Source organism: Sphaerodactylus townsendi, linkage group LG01 (genome assembly GCF_021028975.2).
Source record: "Sphaerodactylus townsendi isolate TG3544 linkage group LG01, MPM_Stown_v2.3, whole genome shotgun sequence".
NCBI lineage: Eukaryota > Metazoa > Chordata > Lepidosauria > Squamata > Sphaerodactylidae > Sphaerodactylus > Sphaerodactylus townsendi.
Window position 1 is genome coordinate 176,157,599 of NC_059425.1, and position 16,115 is coordinate 176,173,713.

A 16,115-nucleotide genomic window follows, 5' to 3' on the forward strand; every position below is an offset into this window, starting at 1 on the left:
GGGGGGGGGGGGGTGGGGGGGGGGGGGGGTGGGGGGGGGGGGGGGTGGGGGGGGGGGGGGGTGGGGGGGGGGGGGGGTGGGGGGGGGGGGGGGTGGGGGGGGGGGGGGGTGGGGGGGGGGGGGGGTGGGGGGGGGGGGGGGTGGGGGGGGGGGGGGGTGGGGGGGGGGGGGGGTGGGGGGGGGGGGGGGTGGGGGGGGGGGGGGGTGGGGGGGGGGGGGGGTGGGGGGGGGGGGGGGTGGGGGGGGGGGGGGGTGGGGGGGGGGGGGGGTGGGGGGGGGGGGGGGTGGGGGGGGGGGGGGGTGGGGGGGGGGGGGGGTGGGGGGGGGGGGGGGTGGGGGGGGGGGGGGGTGGGGGGGGGGGGGGGTGGGGGGGGGGGGGGGTGGGGGGGGGGGGGGGTGGGGGGGGGGGGGGGTGGGGGGGGGGGGGGGTGGGGGGGGGGGGGGGTGGGGGGGGGGGGGGGTGGGGGGGGGGGGGGGTGGGGGGGGGGGGGGGTGGGGGGGGGGGGGGGTGGGGGGGGGGGGGGGTGGGGGGGGGGGGGGGTGGGGGGGGGGGGGGGTGGGGGGGGGGGGGGGTGGGGGGGGGGGGGGGTGGGGGGGGGGGGGGGTGGGGGGGGGGGGGGGTGGGGGGGGGGGGGGGTGGGGGGGGGGGGGGGTGGGGGGGGGGGGGGGTGGGGGGGGGGGGGGGTGGGGGGGGGGGGGGGTGGGGGGGGGGGGGGGTGGGGGGGGGGGGGGGTGGGGGGGGGGGGGGGTGGGGGGGGGGGGGGGTGGGGGGGGGGGGGGGTGGGGGGGGGGGGGGGTGGGGGGGGGGGGGGGTGGGGGGGGGGGGGGGTGGGGGGGGGGGGGGGTGGGGGGGGGGGGGGGTGGGGGGGGGGGGGGGTGGGGGGGGGGGGGGGTGGGGGGGGGGGGGGGTGGGGGGGGGGGGGGGTGGGGGGGGGGGGGGGTGGGGGGGGGGGGGGGTGGGGGGGGGGGGGGGTGGGGGGGGGGGGGGGTGGGGGGGGGGGGGGGTGGGGGGGGGGGGGGGTGGGGGGGGGGGGGGGTGGGGGGGGGGGGGGGTGGGGGGGGGGGGGGGTGGGGGGGGGGGGGGGTGGGGGGGGGGGGGGGTGGGGGGGGGGGGGGGTGGGGGGGGGGGGGGGTGGGGGGGGGGGGGGGTGGGGGGGGGGGGGGGTGGGGGGGGGGGGGGGGGGGGGGGGGGGGGGGTGGAGGAGGGGGGGGGGGGGGGGGAGGGGGGGGTGGGGGGGGGGGGGGGGGGGGGGGGGGGGGGGGGGGAGGGGGGGGGGGGGGATGGGGGGAGGGGTGGAGGGAGGCAGGGATGGGGGGGGGGGGGGGTGGGGGGGGGGGGGGGTGGGGGGGGGGGTGCGTGCGTGCATGTGTGTAATCTATTGCGGAATTGGTGCAGGAATGCACCAGCATGAGTACCAACCACAACTTTGCAGTGCCCGAACCCAGAAGTCTGGGCTGCAACAGTGGCCATTTCCACACAGCCACAGTGGGGGTTGGGTTGGCGTACATGACGCCGACCCAACCCCCCTGGGACTGTTCACATAAATGGTCCCAGAAACTACTGGGATGATGGTGCCGCGCTGCGCCGTCGCCCAATCGACATACCTTCCCTGCAACTGTCCGGCGCATCGCTGAGGCCAGGGGACACGCCCCCCTGCCCTGAGCAACTGCTCTGGAGTCGCAGAGCAGGGGGCGTGTCCCCCAGCCTCGGCGACGCGCCGGACGGTCACAAGGACGGTAAGTCGATTGGGAAAGGGGGGAGGGATGGCGCCTTCCAGCCGCTGCCATTCGCACGGCAGTGGTTGGAAGCCGCTGTTTCCCAAAAACCTCGCTTGGGGAGTGAGGTTGGGAAACAGCGGCTTTGCGCTGCTGGGGAGGCGCGAGGGCGGCGCGGCTGCGAAGCAGCTGCGCCCCCCATGCGAACAGCTCCCTGGGGACGGCGTTTTTGCCATCCCCAGGGCGCTGTATTCTGCCCGTGCGGAAAGGGCCAGTGTTTGTCAGGCACAATATCTTGGGTGGCAAGGGGGGAATGGTCCAGGAGTGTCCAGCAGCAGACACAAAAAAAGCATATCTGTTACTTCAATGGCATTTCCAGACAGCGTTTCCAGGCAGCAGGACTTTCCCTCTGTTTTTGCCTTTTTTGCACCGCCCGGAACCCCACTGGAAGCAGTGGGGCTGCGGTGTTATCCTTGGCCACTGCACACTCCTCCTTCCTGGATCAGGCCGCCAGACCTTCACTTTATGAATTTGTGAGTCTCCTTTAAGAATAGTGGCACAGAAATTGCCCAAATTACAAATAACTCTGCAGCGTTTCCACACTAGGGACTAATATGTGGAAAAAAAACCTAAAGAAGCTTCTTTTGATTCTTGTAAACCTTCCATTCTCTGATGAAGCAAAAGTTCAGAATAGGGAGCTGGTTAGAGAACTAAGCACAAGTCATGCTTGCATCTACAAAGATCCAACTTGGTAAATAACATAGATACAAGTTCTGCTTAGCTAATTTTCTCTTCTGTTGCTGTGATCCATTTGGCTTGTTTCCATGCACAGTAACCCAGCAGCAAGTCCCACAGAACTGAATGGGTCTCATTCTTAGCCAAGTATGCATAGGAACCTACTGGTGGTCCCTGGCCCCTCGGTGATACGGCTGGCCTCCACACGGGCCAGAGCCTTTACGGCTCTGGCCCCGGCCTGGTGGAACGCTCTCCCTCCAACTGTCCGGGCCCTGCGGGACCTCGGTGAGTTCCGCAGGGCCTGTAAGACGGAGCTGTTCCGCCGGGCCTTTGGAGGCACCGGCCGTTGATGGTGCCCCCCTCCCCCGGCCCTGATATCGGGGTCAGCTGTCATCTCAGACTCGCCACTCCTCCCTTTTGGAAGGGGGAGGGAATTTTTAGACTGGAACATGGGATTTCTCCCCCCCCAGGGGAGGGGAAGGAACTATAATAGTAGATTGCTGAACGCCACCTATTTTACTGTAACTTATTATACTTATTAGAAATGTTCTCATGGTTTTCGCTGTTTTTAAATGTTTTAACTGCTTATATTGCTGCCTTTTATGTTGTACACCGCCCAGAGCCCTTCGGGGATGGGGCGGTATAAAAGCTCAATAAATAAATAAATAAATAAACCTAGCCTTTCTCAGCATAATAGTAGGTGTAATTATTGCTTCCACAAAAGTAAGACAAATAAATTTCATAACTATTCCAAACAAGACATTTTTCTATGCTGACTAAGCTACGCTTGATGCACTTCATGGTCTAAAAGTAGTTTGAGGAAAGTGAACTTTGGGTAGATGAGAAAGTATTGCAAAGATGCAGAAGTGGGATCCAACCAGTTTTCACCACTTCTCTAGAAGTGGTTACTAATTTTTTCAGAGTGCCGAGAAGGGGCTACTAAAGCAACCTCCCTGCCCAATAGGGACTGGAGGTGCGTGTGTGCGGCAGCACCACTGTTTGAATCCCACCACCATCGGAACCTGTTATTTAAATTTTTGGATCCCACCACTGCATATATGTCACATAATTTTAATGTTTATACTTTCCAAGGCATAGAACTCCCCAGAAAGAGCACCTCCTTTCAAGGTTTAAAATTGCTAACAATGTGACATCCACATGCTTAAGTTGGTAAGGGGTCAACTGTACCCCCACCCAAAGTGCCCAATTGTGGGTTAGCATGCATTATATAGCACCTGAAAGCCTTTTGCGATTAAGCACTTTTCACAATCTCATCCCAGCCAAGAAATTTTGCATAATCACAAGTGACCATGCTGAAATATTAATCCTGTTGGATGCGTACCTTTTAAATCACAGGTGTCAAACTCATGGCCCTCCAGATGTTATGGACTACAGTTCCCATCATCCCCTGCCAGCATGATGCTGGCATGGGGGTGATGGGAACTGTAGTCCATAACATCTGGAGGGCCGCAAGTTTGACACCTATGTTTTAAATGAATTAAACCTCTGAAATAAATGGGAACAGTAAGTGGCTAAAAATCAATAGGCCTCCCTAACCCTGTAGATTTCCTTCTCATGGTGGAAAATACCATCAGTTGCACTGATTTATGGCAACCCCATATTGTTTTCTAGGCAGGAGACAAACAGAGGTGGTTTGCCATTGCCTTCTTCTGCATGGAAATTCTGGACTTGCTTGCTTAGCTTCTAAGGTCAGATGGGATCAGGCTAACGGGCCATTCAGGTCAGATGATACGTTCTTGTTAGGGTTGCCAGCACTAGGCTGGGAAATTCTTGGAGATTTGGGGGAGGGCAGGACTTAGGTAATGGAGGGACCTCTGCGGGTTATAATGCCACAGAGCCCACCCCCCAAAGCATCTATTTTCTTCTGGGTAACTGATCTCTATTGTCTGGAGAACTCTGAAAGATCTCCAGAACACCTGGGGGCTCTATCTGCAAATGACAAACACTGTACCCGAGTAAATAATGAATCATATATTCACTGACAACATCTATTCAAAATAAGCAAAACATTTCACAACTATAGCTGATTCTGCACAGGCAACACTAATGGGTTAAATGAACTTGTGTTGCCTGTGCTGTTGTTTGCATGGTGGGAACATGGGCCAGCTGGGATCGCTGGAATCCTGGCGACAGGAGGCAGCATGGTCCGTGTGGGAAATGTTGTGTTTCCCTGAGAATCGCCTCACCTGAGGATTCCCCCCACCTCCAGGGGCTGCAACCTCGCCCTGAGACCCTTTGCCAAGGATAGGGCGGAGGATAAGAAAATATGTTACAAATGAGCGAGCGATGATCCAGAGCGAACGAAACGTAACGAGCGAAGACCAAACAAACAAACAAACAAACAAACAAACAAACAGGAACCAGCGTGGAAGGAGAAACTACAACAAATCAGCCACAGTATGAGAGATTCTGGTTCTATCTCAGGGCATTTTGATGGTACAAAAACTGGCCGAATAACATTTATTTCAATATGAGCTTTTGTGAAATATTGAAATAAATGCAGTTAGTCTTTATTGAAATAAATGCAGTTAGTCTTTAAGGTGCCACTGGACTTTTGTTTTATTTTGTTATGGCAGACTAACACAGCCACCCCTCCTTAACTGTCCATGTATGTCACTATACCAATGCACATCATATTATCTCCTTTTATAATAATCTTGGGCCTCCATACCACAAGAGCATTTTAACTCACCTTTCCTCTCTTGTCCAGGTTCTCAAATTCAATGTCTCCAAAGGCATCTGTCGGGACTTCTTTAGTGTGTTTCTTGTAATTCCACTTCTCTTGGTTATTAGTTTGAGTGCCTTCTATGTGCTGAGATTTTGAGTAGCCGCATTTACACAGGTTGTCACTAGCAAAATGGGCAAACGCGGATAGAAAAATTACAGTTAGCCATCACTTGGTTCTGCTTGCTCGGTTTGCCAGGATGTCACACCCAAGAGAGCAGTTCCCCAAGCTATTTTAGGACAGGTGTCAACCCATTCCAAAGCACTTAAGTCTTTTATTTCGATCTTTCCAAACTATGGATACTAGGCAATTTAAAAAAAAGACCGGCAGAAGGAATTATTTACTACTCTTTAAATATTTAACCCAGTGGAGAGATAGAAGAAAGAGTTAGCAACACACATGGGATTTCCTCTAAACGGCCCCAGGAACAGATGTGACGTGCATTCAAAGCCTCAGGTTGCTAAGTAAAAAAGAAAAATGTCTGTCAAATTTCTACCTGGCAGCTGCCGCAGCCTCTTTTGAAATTACACTACTGCAATGCACTGTGCATGGATCTGTGCCTTGAAACAGATGCAATTTTGTGGCCAGCCTTGAACTTGGCAGCAGTGCCTGGATTCTGTTAAGGGGAACTGAAATGATGTCTGGATAGCGATGAGCAGAAATTCTACTTTTTTGTTCACATTTTTGTGGAGGTGTAGCATGTGGGTTTATAGACTCTTTTCTGATATGTGCTTGGGAGGGAGTGGAACCTGCGGCTGCCATAGAGATGCTTCCTTAAACTCAGAAGCTGGGCTTTGCTACCTTCAAGTCAAATCCATCCCTGTGGTTTTCATGAAAACACTGGCCGGGTTGGTCAGTGCGCATCTTTCCAAATAGCCAGAGCTGATTCCCACTTGAACATCTAATTCTATGGTTGTTGTGGCTTTTCCTGGTTGTGTGGCTGTGGTCTGGTAGACCCTGTTCCTAACGTTTCGCCTGCATCTGTGGCTGGCATCTTCAGAGGTGTATCACAGAGAGAAGTGTGTTACGTTTGAAACAAGATCTACCAGACCACAGCCACACAGCCCAGAAAACCAACACCAACCAGTTGAATCCGGCCGTGAAAGCCTTTGACAATACAGTTAATTCGAAGGCTTTCAGTTGTTCTGATTGAAGAGTTATATGGATCCTAGGGAGATCCCTACAGTATGAGAGAAGCAGGGGTATAAATCCAAACTCTTCTTCTTTTACTGTTACATTGCTGCAGTGGCGGCATCCACACAGCACTGCCAATGTATCACCATTTTGGGTGGTGCTATGGATAGTGTGGGGCTAAATTCCTGCAGGAAACCTATGCTCTCTCAGCCCATGGTTCTGTTCACCCTACCGTGACGATTACTCAAACATGCTATTTTGTATCACCTGAAAACAATCCACGGCACATTAAAAAGACCCGCAATTGAAAATTACAAAAATTGGCAATTAATATTTGCTTACTTTGTTTTGGTATCTTTGGTGAAAAAGACACATTCTCTCTTCTTAAAGTTCTCTTGAATGAAATGTACTAAATCCTATAGAAGCAAGGGTTGAAAGATTTGAATGAAGTACTCTGCTCCAAAAAGGTACTCTTCTCAGAAAACAAGCCATATGTTTCATTTAGCAATCATCTCTTTTTGAAAATGCACACGTTACTTCCAATAGGCAAAATCCCAAGGTAGACTGCCTTTAATGTTCCAAACAGCACATTATTACAATAAGAAACCTTGAGAATTTAGTGTCACTGTCTTCAGTCCAGAGGCGGAGCGCTCATGGGAACACGTGGAGTCATATGTCCCCGGGCACACACCAGCTGGTCACGTGGGGGGGTGCCCTTGGCCCGGCCCCGCCAGGCTGCTCCTTCTGCCTGTGGAGCCTCCGCCAGCCAAAGGAGCAGCCTGGCTAAGCCACAGCCAGGCACCCCCCAACACCAGGCTGCTCCCATGGGCTAGGGTAAGTGGGGTGTGGAGGGCAGTGGGGGGAGGGCGGCCAGAACAGGTATTGCCCTGGGCGCCGCCACCACCACCCCACTCCTCTACTTCAATCTTCAGGCATTCACCCACAGTATGAGAGCTAGTGTGATATGTTGGTTAAAAAAATTGAATAGTGTATGGGAAACTCAGGTTTGACTCCCCATTCAGTGATATAGCTCACTGGGTAACCCTAAGGCAGTCACTCTGTATCAACCTAACCTAACTCACAGGATTGTTGTGAGGATGTAATGCAAGGGATGGGGGATGTTGTAAGCCAATTGGGGGGGGGGGGAAGTGAACTATAGATTCTAAATAAATAAATAACGTTCACTGAATGCTTGTGAAGCAACCCGTACTGCACCGCAGATCCTGTCCTGTTTTACTCCGAGTCAGCTGAAGATCAGCAACCATTTACAAATGGAGTCATGTGGCACCCTTAACATTTTTATTCTAGCACAGGTTGTCAGGAATTACAGCCCATGTAGACCAAAGGCGTAGCTGGGCCAAACTGCACCTAGTGCGCAGTTTATATTTTCCGCCCCCCCCATGGCCCATAGGACATTTTGAACGACATTGGTTCATAGGGATGCCATGAATCATAAGTGACTTGATGGTACTTAACGCACACATTCCATTGAACTACATCTTCACATTGTTACTGTTCAGCAGTCACATTTGCCCCTCAGCTTAGAAAAATCCTTTCATATCCCTACCTCTAATTCGTAGGTATTTTTGATAAAGACTCCACAGATCAAGTTCCCATGAGCTTCTGCTCAGTAGTCACCCATAGTGGACAACCTACAGGCAATTGCAGAATGTGACCACAATGGTCCACCATTATAGTAAAAGAACATCATCGACTTTATGGTCCCTTCTGTATACATTACAGTTTATTTACCATTGTCATAAGAGCCTGGAGGGATTTTACTAATATTTATTGCTTTTATTTCAAAATAAAATTTTAAAACATTTGTGTGCAGCCTGTCCCCAGAGGGCTCAAGGTGGCCATCAACAAATACATTAGTTGCAAAGAATCGGATTTCACAGCTCACTTACACTTTCGTTGTAGGACAGATCTGTGCTGCGGGAGATGCTGGAGTAAAGACTTTTTGAACTCTCCATGGTACCATTTCTTCGGCTTCTCATGGTGCGCGTGAAATCAAAAGTAGCCCCCCTATCTAATGAAAAAAAATTAGTTTGAAAGCAAGTTTGGCATTTGTACTGTCATATTTTTAAAACTGGCATTCTGTGATTTTATTTGTTGGGTTTTTGTAAGGTCAGGATAGCAGTCCTCATAGAAGTGTCTTTAGAAGTGAAACCTCCTGTGCTACTATCAAAATGGAAAGTCACAAGATTCTGCTGATGAAGGGTGACAGCATCCCTTTCTTCCACCAGCATGGTGTAGTGGTTAAGAGTGTTGGACTCTAATCTGGAGAACCAGATTTGATTCCCCACTCCTCCACATGAGCGGCAAACTCTCATCTGGTGAGTTGGATTTGTTTCCCTGCTCCTCCACATGAAACCTGCTGGGTGGCCTTGGCCTAGTCACAGTTCTACAGAACTCTCTCAGCCCCACCTACCTCACAAGTTTTCTGTTGTGGGGAGAGAAAGCGAAATGAGTTTGTAAGCTGCTTTGAGTCTTCTTGTAGAAGAGAAAGGGCAGGGTGTAACATATACAAGCACTTAGGCCTATACAGTCAGTGGAATGTTCAGAGCCCAAAGGGTTAATTTAGAATTCTATGGTATTGGCTGTGAGAGCTGCACAGTATTATAAAGCTTGAGAACAGGGAGTTTAAAAAAAGTTCGGTTGTGAGAGTCAAAGTGAATGGTAGTTCTGTTCTATGGAAGCAGAGGGCCAGTTCAGAGTGCACTGTGCTTCTCTGAATTAATTGCCAGGATGGGCAAAGTTCAGTAAAGGAATCTGTACCAGTGTTCCTGGAGTTCAACATAACACAATAACACTGATATGAAGCAGTGAAACTTCTGACAAAAAGGGAGTTATATAGAGAGGATTGGAGCTCCGTCAAGGAGAGCAGCCATCCTTCTATGGTAAGCACCATGTGACAGAGACACTCTAAGGGAGAGTTTGTATTAGTGTTAGTGTCAAAAGAACTGTGTGTAGTACTTACCTGAGAATAAAAAGTAAGATTTGTAGAAAAAGGGCTAGATAGTTAAGCAGAACTCTGTACCAACTATGTTGAAGTATTGTCGAAGGCTTTCACGGCCGGAATCACTTGGGTGCTGTGTGGTTTCCGGGCTGTATGGCCGTGTTCTAGCAGCATTCTCTCCTGACGTTTCGCCTGCATCTGTGGCTGGCATCTTCAGAGGATCCTCTGAAGATGCCAGCCAGATAGATGGTGGCTTAAATAGCATCAGGAGAGAATGCTAAATTTCAAACCATACATAACCACTACACAGCTCCTGTTGAAGTAATAGGTTTATTTTATCTGTGACAGTATCATCAGGAAGGCACAAAGACAGTGTCCTGTGTGTAATTTGTATCAATTGAAAAAGTTGCTAAACAAAATCTTGAACATAGTAGCCTCTCTAAATTAAGCTTCCTTTGCACCTAGATATTTTTTCTCCTTAATTGTTTGCTAGGCTGACTCTTTTAAACTTGTTCCTGTAAATACAGCCTTTCAATTGCTGGTTCCAACTTTACAAGCCCCTGGTGCCATTTCTTTCTTTAGCTCATGATGGAAAGACAACAGGTTATTTTTGTTTTGTTTTTTTCAAAGGTAATGCCCTGACTAAAAAACTTCCCTGGAATAGCAGGGAATATTTAGATGGCTTAGAAAAAATATATATGTGGGGAAAACTGAAAGAGAAATATAAACTCTTAAGCATCCTCTCCACATTACTAATTTTTTTTTGTTCTGACAATAAAAAGTTGCTCAGTCAGAGCTGTTCTGCCAGTTAGAGATTTTGGAGGGAAAAATTTCTCTCAGGGCACAGGCAATTGGCAGACTCTTCTGTGTATGCGAGAGGCATACCCTCTTTCTCTCTCGATGAGGAGACTAGTGGGTACCTCATTGTACAGGATATAAATCCAAACTCATTTTCTTCTTCCACAATTACACAATCCCCCTCTTACCACTACATTTCTTATGGTCCAGCTATCATCACCCTGACAGGAATGCCCCACTCTAGCCCAGTGTTTCCTGATCTCATGAAGCTATACAAGGCTGTCCTTGGTTAGTATTTAGCAGTGAGACTACCAAGGAAGTCCAGAGTTGTTATGCTGAGGCAAGCAATGGCAAACCACCTCTGTCCATCTCTTGCCTTAAAAATCCTACAGGGTCACCATGAGTTGACTGGAACCTGATGGCAGTTTCCTTCATTGTCTGCTAGTTTTTGATAATGAACTCTTATTATTTCATTTCATTACATTTTCTTTGGTCTCTAATTTTCCAAGGTTTCATTCATGAACAGAGAATGTATGCATAGAGAATGTAATACAAAATAGTGAATGCCCCTTTGTTTCTTAGCCTGGTACACCATGGTTCATTCATTGACATCTCATGCTCTGTAGTCAAATTATTTGCCATGCACATATCACCACTCATACATGTATCACATACCAAATGTTGGGATTTTTACAATACCAAATGCCTGCATATACTCTTCCGCACATGCAAAATAATGCGTTTTCAAACCACTTTCACAACTGTTTGCAAGTGGATTTTGCCATTCCGCACAGCTTCAAAGAGCACTGAAAGCAGTTTGAAAGTGCATTATTCTGCATGTGCGGAATGAGCCTTCCACTGAGTTTTGTATGACTCATTACCAAATTAGTTTTGATGATGATAAAATGCTGTCAAGTCACAGACACTTTATAGTGGCCCCTGGCAGAGTTTACAAGGCAAGGAACTTACTGGCCATTTATGTCCTTGTGCTTTCCTTCACATTGAATTTACATTCCCTTTGGCTTTGATTCTCACTTATGCACATGTTTCCCCCTCTTTGGAACTCACTGCATTCTCAGATTAGAGAATCCCTACTGTTTCCAAAAGATGTAAAAGTGTGACTTTTTCTCTCCCTTCGCAGAGAAAGCAAAGGAGATCACTTTACTTTAAGCTTTCTTGCTCCTACCCCCCTTCCCCCATCTACGCAACAGTAGTTTCTCCCCCTGTTTAGGCCACCATTTCAGAACAATCGACAGGATTTTTTTAAAAAAACGCTGAAAGTCTATCGCTGGAGTGATGCACCTTGTGTGAAATTGACATGGTCTGGTAAAGTAAAGCTAGACCAAAGACAGCAGGGGGGGGGGGAAAGCAGCAGGCATCCTCCCCAAATGGAGGTTGTACAGAAACAACAAGAAAGTGTCAGGCAGACAAAATGGCGACTTAGCTTGGCAAAGCAAACAGCTGCGGGGTAAGTAGTGTATGCATAAATGGCCACAGAGTTGGTTTGCCATTGCCTTCCTCTGTATAGCGACCCAGGAATTCACTGGTGATCTCCCATCCAATTACAAACCAGGGTTGGCCATGCTTTGCTTTGAAGATCTGGTGAGATCTGGCTAGCCTGGGCCATCCAGGTCAAGGCATATCCAAGCCTACATTTTGAAATTTCCTAAAGAGGGCTTGGCATGAGGATTTCTGCCACTTCTCCTTACTGGGGCAGAGCTCCATGTGCTTTCCCTGAGGGCCTCCTGACTAGCAGTACCAGAGTGAGGGGAGGGGAAGCTGAGAAAAAGGAAAAACTAGCCGCAAATAATGACTAAAGTGCATAGAAAGTTTAATATCCATTGTGTGTGAAAGAACCCTAAGTGGGTTACCCCAGAAAGAAGGGATCCGCAGGAATTGCTACCCTCTCTTAGTGAAATGTAAGTACCTTTAAGCTTCTGGAACTGCATGGATAGACACAGCAATTTAAAAAAACTTTACTACCTTGTTTCCCCGAAAATAAGACATCCCCTGAGAATAAGACGTAGTAGAGGTTTTGCTGGAGTGCTAAATATAAAGCATCCCCCGAAAGTAAGACGTAGCAAAGTTTTTGTTTGGAAGTATGCCCGTCGAACAGAACACCAGAGCATGCAGCTGTGGAGCGGAAAAATAAGACATCCCCTGAAAATAAGACATAGCGCATCTTTGGGAGCAAAAATTAATATAAGAGACTGTCTTATTTTCAGGGAAACACGGTAGTAAAAATATGTTCCCTATTAAAACCAGCACAAGCATCAAATTCAATAACCAAACTCATGTCATAATATTTTTTTTAAAAAATCCACATGCAACAAATTAACAAAATGAGGTGGACCTGTGTCTGGATACAATTTTTGTGTACATCTCTGTAATTAATTACGTTTGCCTGATTGCACAGGAGAACGTATATGTATTTGCACGTGAGAGACTGCATGTATCCAAAACTATGTAAGTGTATGTAATGGCACACAGAATTGGAGATGATAGAATATAGGTTAGAAGTTTCCCCGCTTCCTCATGTATGTATAAAATATCATACCCCCTTGTGTTTTCCTTTCCCCTTTAAAACAAGCACAGAAATTCCCATGAAATCCTCAGAAGACCATTTCCATTTCCTTAAAGTATATCATCAGAGGAAGTAGCATTTTTATTCCGTGAATATGCATTGACAGATTGACTACACTCCCTTCAACCATGCAGACTCTTATTTCGAAATGGCTCCTTTACTCTTATTGTCTAATGCATCAAAAACAAATTTCTTTTTTCTCTTTGTCTAGCAGAAGAGACCACAGATTTCTCTCTTTCTGTCTCTGCAACTAATTGCACACACCCAAAAAGTACACCTCTGGATGCTGAAGCTCATATCAGCCTCCAGCGTTTCTGTTGCATCACTTCCCAGCTTCTACAAAATGATACCACAGGGTGCCATTGCTGCAGAATCACTGCTGACGCTTCAGTAGTAATGCCATTAGAAGAAATTAACTTTCGGTAACCTTGTTCTGACTTGCCCCACCTGCCCCTTGTCTCTAGCAGTCTCCTGAGAGATGATGCTCATGGACCCCCTGCAGTTATTGCAACAGGAAACTGCAGCGTTAACGGCTCATCAGATCCAGTAAAATAAGTTTCTCCACAATCGATTTTGGTATGAATTATTACCTCAGGAGTTCCAACGGGAGCCTGCTCAGCAATGTTGCAACTTTGTCACTGATGAGTTTATAGTAGGGAGGGGAGGTCGCATTGCATATAGAAAGATATTATCAGATCTCTGAAGCTAAGCAGGGTCAGTATTTGGATGGGAGACCTCTGCAGAGTTAGGCCTTGACAAACCACCTCTGCTTCTCAGTTGCCTTGAAAGCCCCCTTTTGGAGTTGCCAGAAGTTGCTTGCAAGTCCATGGCACTTATTTACAGCGCCGAGGCAGACGGAAGTATTTCTAATTCATTAAAGTGGATCATGTCAGGACTGCTGTCAATTAAGACATGTTGTTGTCAAGCATCTTTTTCAAAAAATTTCCACTCAGCAAAGGCTTTTTAAAAAGTTTTAAAAGGCTTTTTATTCGTTCCAGAGATACATTAAGGCTGTGAGAAGTGGTGTATAGGCTTGTCTTGTTTTAGACTACTCAGGAAGTGCACTCTAGGCTCTCTGAAGCAGCCACGAGGATCCATGCAGGCATGCATAATTTGAGGAACGAAGCCGCACCGAAACTGCTCTCACTGGGGCTGATTAGACCCACCATCTTCCCTGCAGGACTGAGCTCAGAAGAAGCCAAATCTGCTAGTTTCCTAGTGATGCCAGCAGTAAAAAGTGCATGTTGAGCTCCAAAGAAACACACAGTCATCTCTCTCTCTCTCCTCTCTCTCTCTCTCTCTCTCACTCACACACAAACACACCCAGTCTCTAATCTGGTGACACTGTATTAATTGAATTAAAACATTTGTTAGCTGCCTTTCTTCTTTGTGGAACCCATATAAATAAAACACTGTGACAACACAATAAAAACAACAGTTGTAAAACCTGTAGAAGTCACGTTTTTAGGTGAAGGTCAGATACTGAGCTCTGTCCAGAGAGATAATGGGAGTCTTGGGCTAATTTGAGGGTCTCTCTTAAGCCCCATTAAAAACCCCATCCTGTCATGGAGGCGGCTAAGCACATCCCGTAGCGGCAAAATTCAGGCTGAAGCCTGCTAGGACATACATTCTAAAAGGATTGGTGGTGCAAAGTGCCGTCAAGTCATAGCTGAATGGTGGTGACCCTGTGGGGTTTCAGGGCAAGAGACATTCATAGGAGATTTGCCTTTGCCTGCTTCAACTCTGGTCTTGGAGGTATCTCATCCAGGTACTGAGCAGAGCCAACCCTGCTTAGCTTCTGAAATCCGATGAGATCCGGCTAGTCTAGGGTTCTTCAACCTGCGGCTCTCCAGATGTTCATGGACTACAATTCCCATCAGCCCCTGCCAGCATGAACATCTGGAAAGCCGCAGGTTGCAGACCCCCGGGTCTGAGCCATCCAAGTCAGGGCTTTAAAACAAATATATAATTCCAGTTGCCTGCAGAAATTAGGGCTCTATGAGATATCCAGCAATTTCACAGAGCATGCAAGACCTAGGTATTCCAACGCGGCTACAACTCAAGCTGCTATGAATCCTCGAATGTTATGTTGGCCCCGAAACGTACACTTTCTTTTTGCCCAAATAAGAGTGATAAGATCAGGCAAAACTGAAATCCTGCATGGGCAAATGATTTGATTATTAAATCACCATCAGGGAATTCTATGGATTGTATTAACTATTAATTATCTAAGTTATTGTTTCATGATTGTGGATAATCATGTATGTTAGCTGCCCAGAGCCCAGTGTGGGCCAGAGAGAGCGGGGTATTGAATAAAGTTAAATTAAAAAATAAAAGGAAGAGAATTATTTGGAACAGGTACATTCACAGTGTCCACAGTAATGCCACATAGTTGTCCCACCCCCAGGCTGTTCAATGACAAGAGACTGTAGTTAGTTGATTTCTTTATTATGAAAGGCATCAGGAATAAGCATTTAGACTTCTGTTGCCAGACCTAAGCATAGCCAATATTGCAGTCACCATTATACCTCACTTCACCCCCTACGTCATGTCACCCCGCCCCGGCTGATGAGTTCCCAAGGGGAAGGGCACTCCTCTGGTCTCACGGTCTGTTGAAAGAAGAAACCGCGCCCCACTCAAAACAACTTACATTTCACACTACTGATGTCTAATGAGCTGATAACAAGTCTGAAAAAAAAATCAAAACAGGGTAACTAAAGCAGAGCAGGGAGGGGGGATGAGCGCAGAAAGGTTCCCATATCCTGCCGAGGAGTTAAAACCTGGCAGGATCAAACAGAGGCTGATCATGACAACAGTAAACCAAAGCATGCGAAGAAAGCAAATGCCCAGTTTTGAGCAACCGAGGAAATAGAAAGAACCCTCTGACTTTCCACAGTTCCACCAGCTGAAATAATTGTAATAGAAAAAATGCTAGATTTGTGTATTTAAATTGGTAATGGTCTTTCGCAGCGGCATAGCTGTGTTAGTTTGTGGCAACAAAAATACAAGAATGCTCTTGCGGCACTTTAAAGCTATCACCGTTAAGCTTTTGTGGTCCTGAATCAGACACGTAGTGGCAATGGGGGCGTGTGGGGTGGCTTGTCCTATGAGCCGCCATTGCCATCACGTGTCGGAAGCGTTTTGGGGCGGGAGGGGATGCATGGGCAGCTCATGCCCTGGACACAGTTCCCGCTCCCTTCGTCACTGTCCTGAGTCGACTTTGTCAAATGCATGAAGTGAATTCTCTGGAAGCTTTTTACAACATTGGGGGGGGGTGTAGGGGTGCGTTAGCGAACCCAGTAGAGCTTCAGAAAGTGCACAGGAATGCCTGCGCCATCTGTCCCCTCCTGGGCTCACACGTACGCACATCACGAGATCCTACAGACACCCGGGTCACAAGATGCCTGAATGCGGATTCGACCCAGACAGGAATGTTTCTC

At 48.8% G+C, this 16,115-nt stretch overlaps 1 protein-coding gene across 1 annotated transcript in view; it reads right to left on the minus strand.

The window, feature by feature from the left end:
* TRPM8 (transient receptor potential cation channel subfamily M member 8) overlaps nucleotides 1–8,331 on the minus strand; it is a 47,842-nt gene extending 39,511 nt beyond the window's left edge. The window contains 4 exon segments of the mRNA XM_048506225.1: nucleotides 5,136–5,159; nucleotides 5,162–5,321; nucleotides 6,674–6,747; nucleotides 8,242–8,331. Coding sequence (XP_048362182.1) covers nucleotides 5,136–5,159; nucleotides 5,162–5,321; nucleotides 6,674–6,747; nucleotides 8,242–8,331 — 348 coding nt within the window.
* Nucleotides 8,332–16,115: the final 7,784 nt, after the last annotated feature.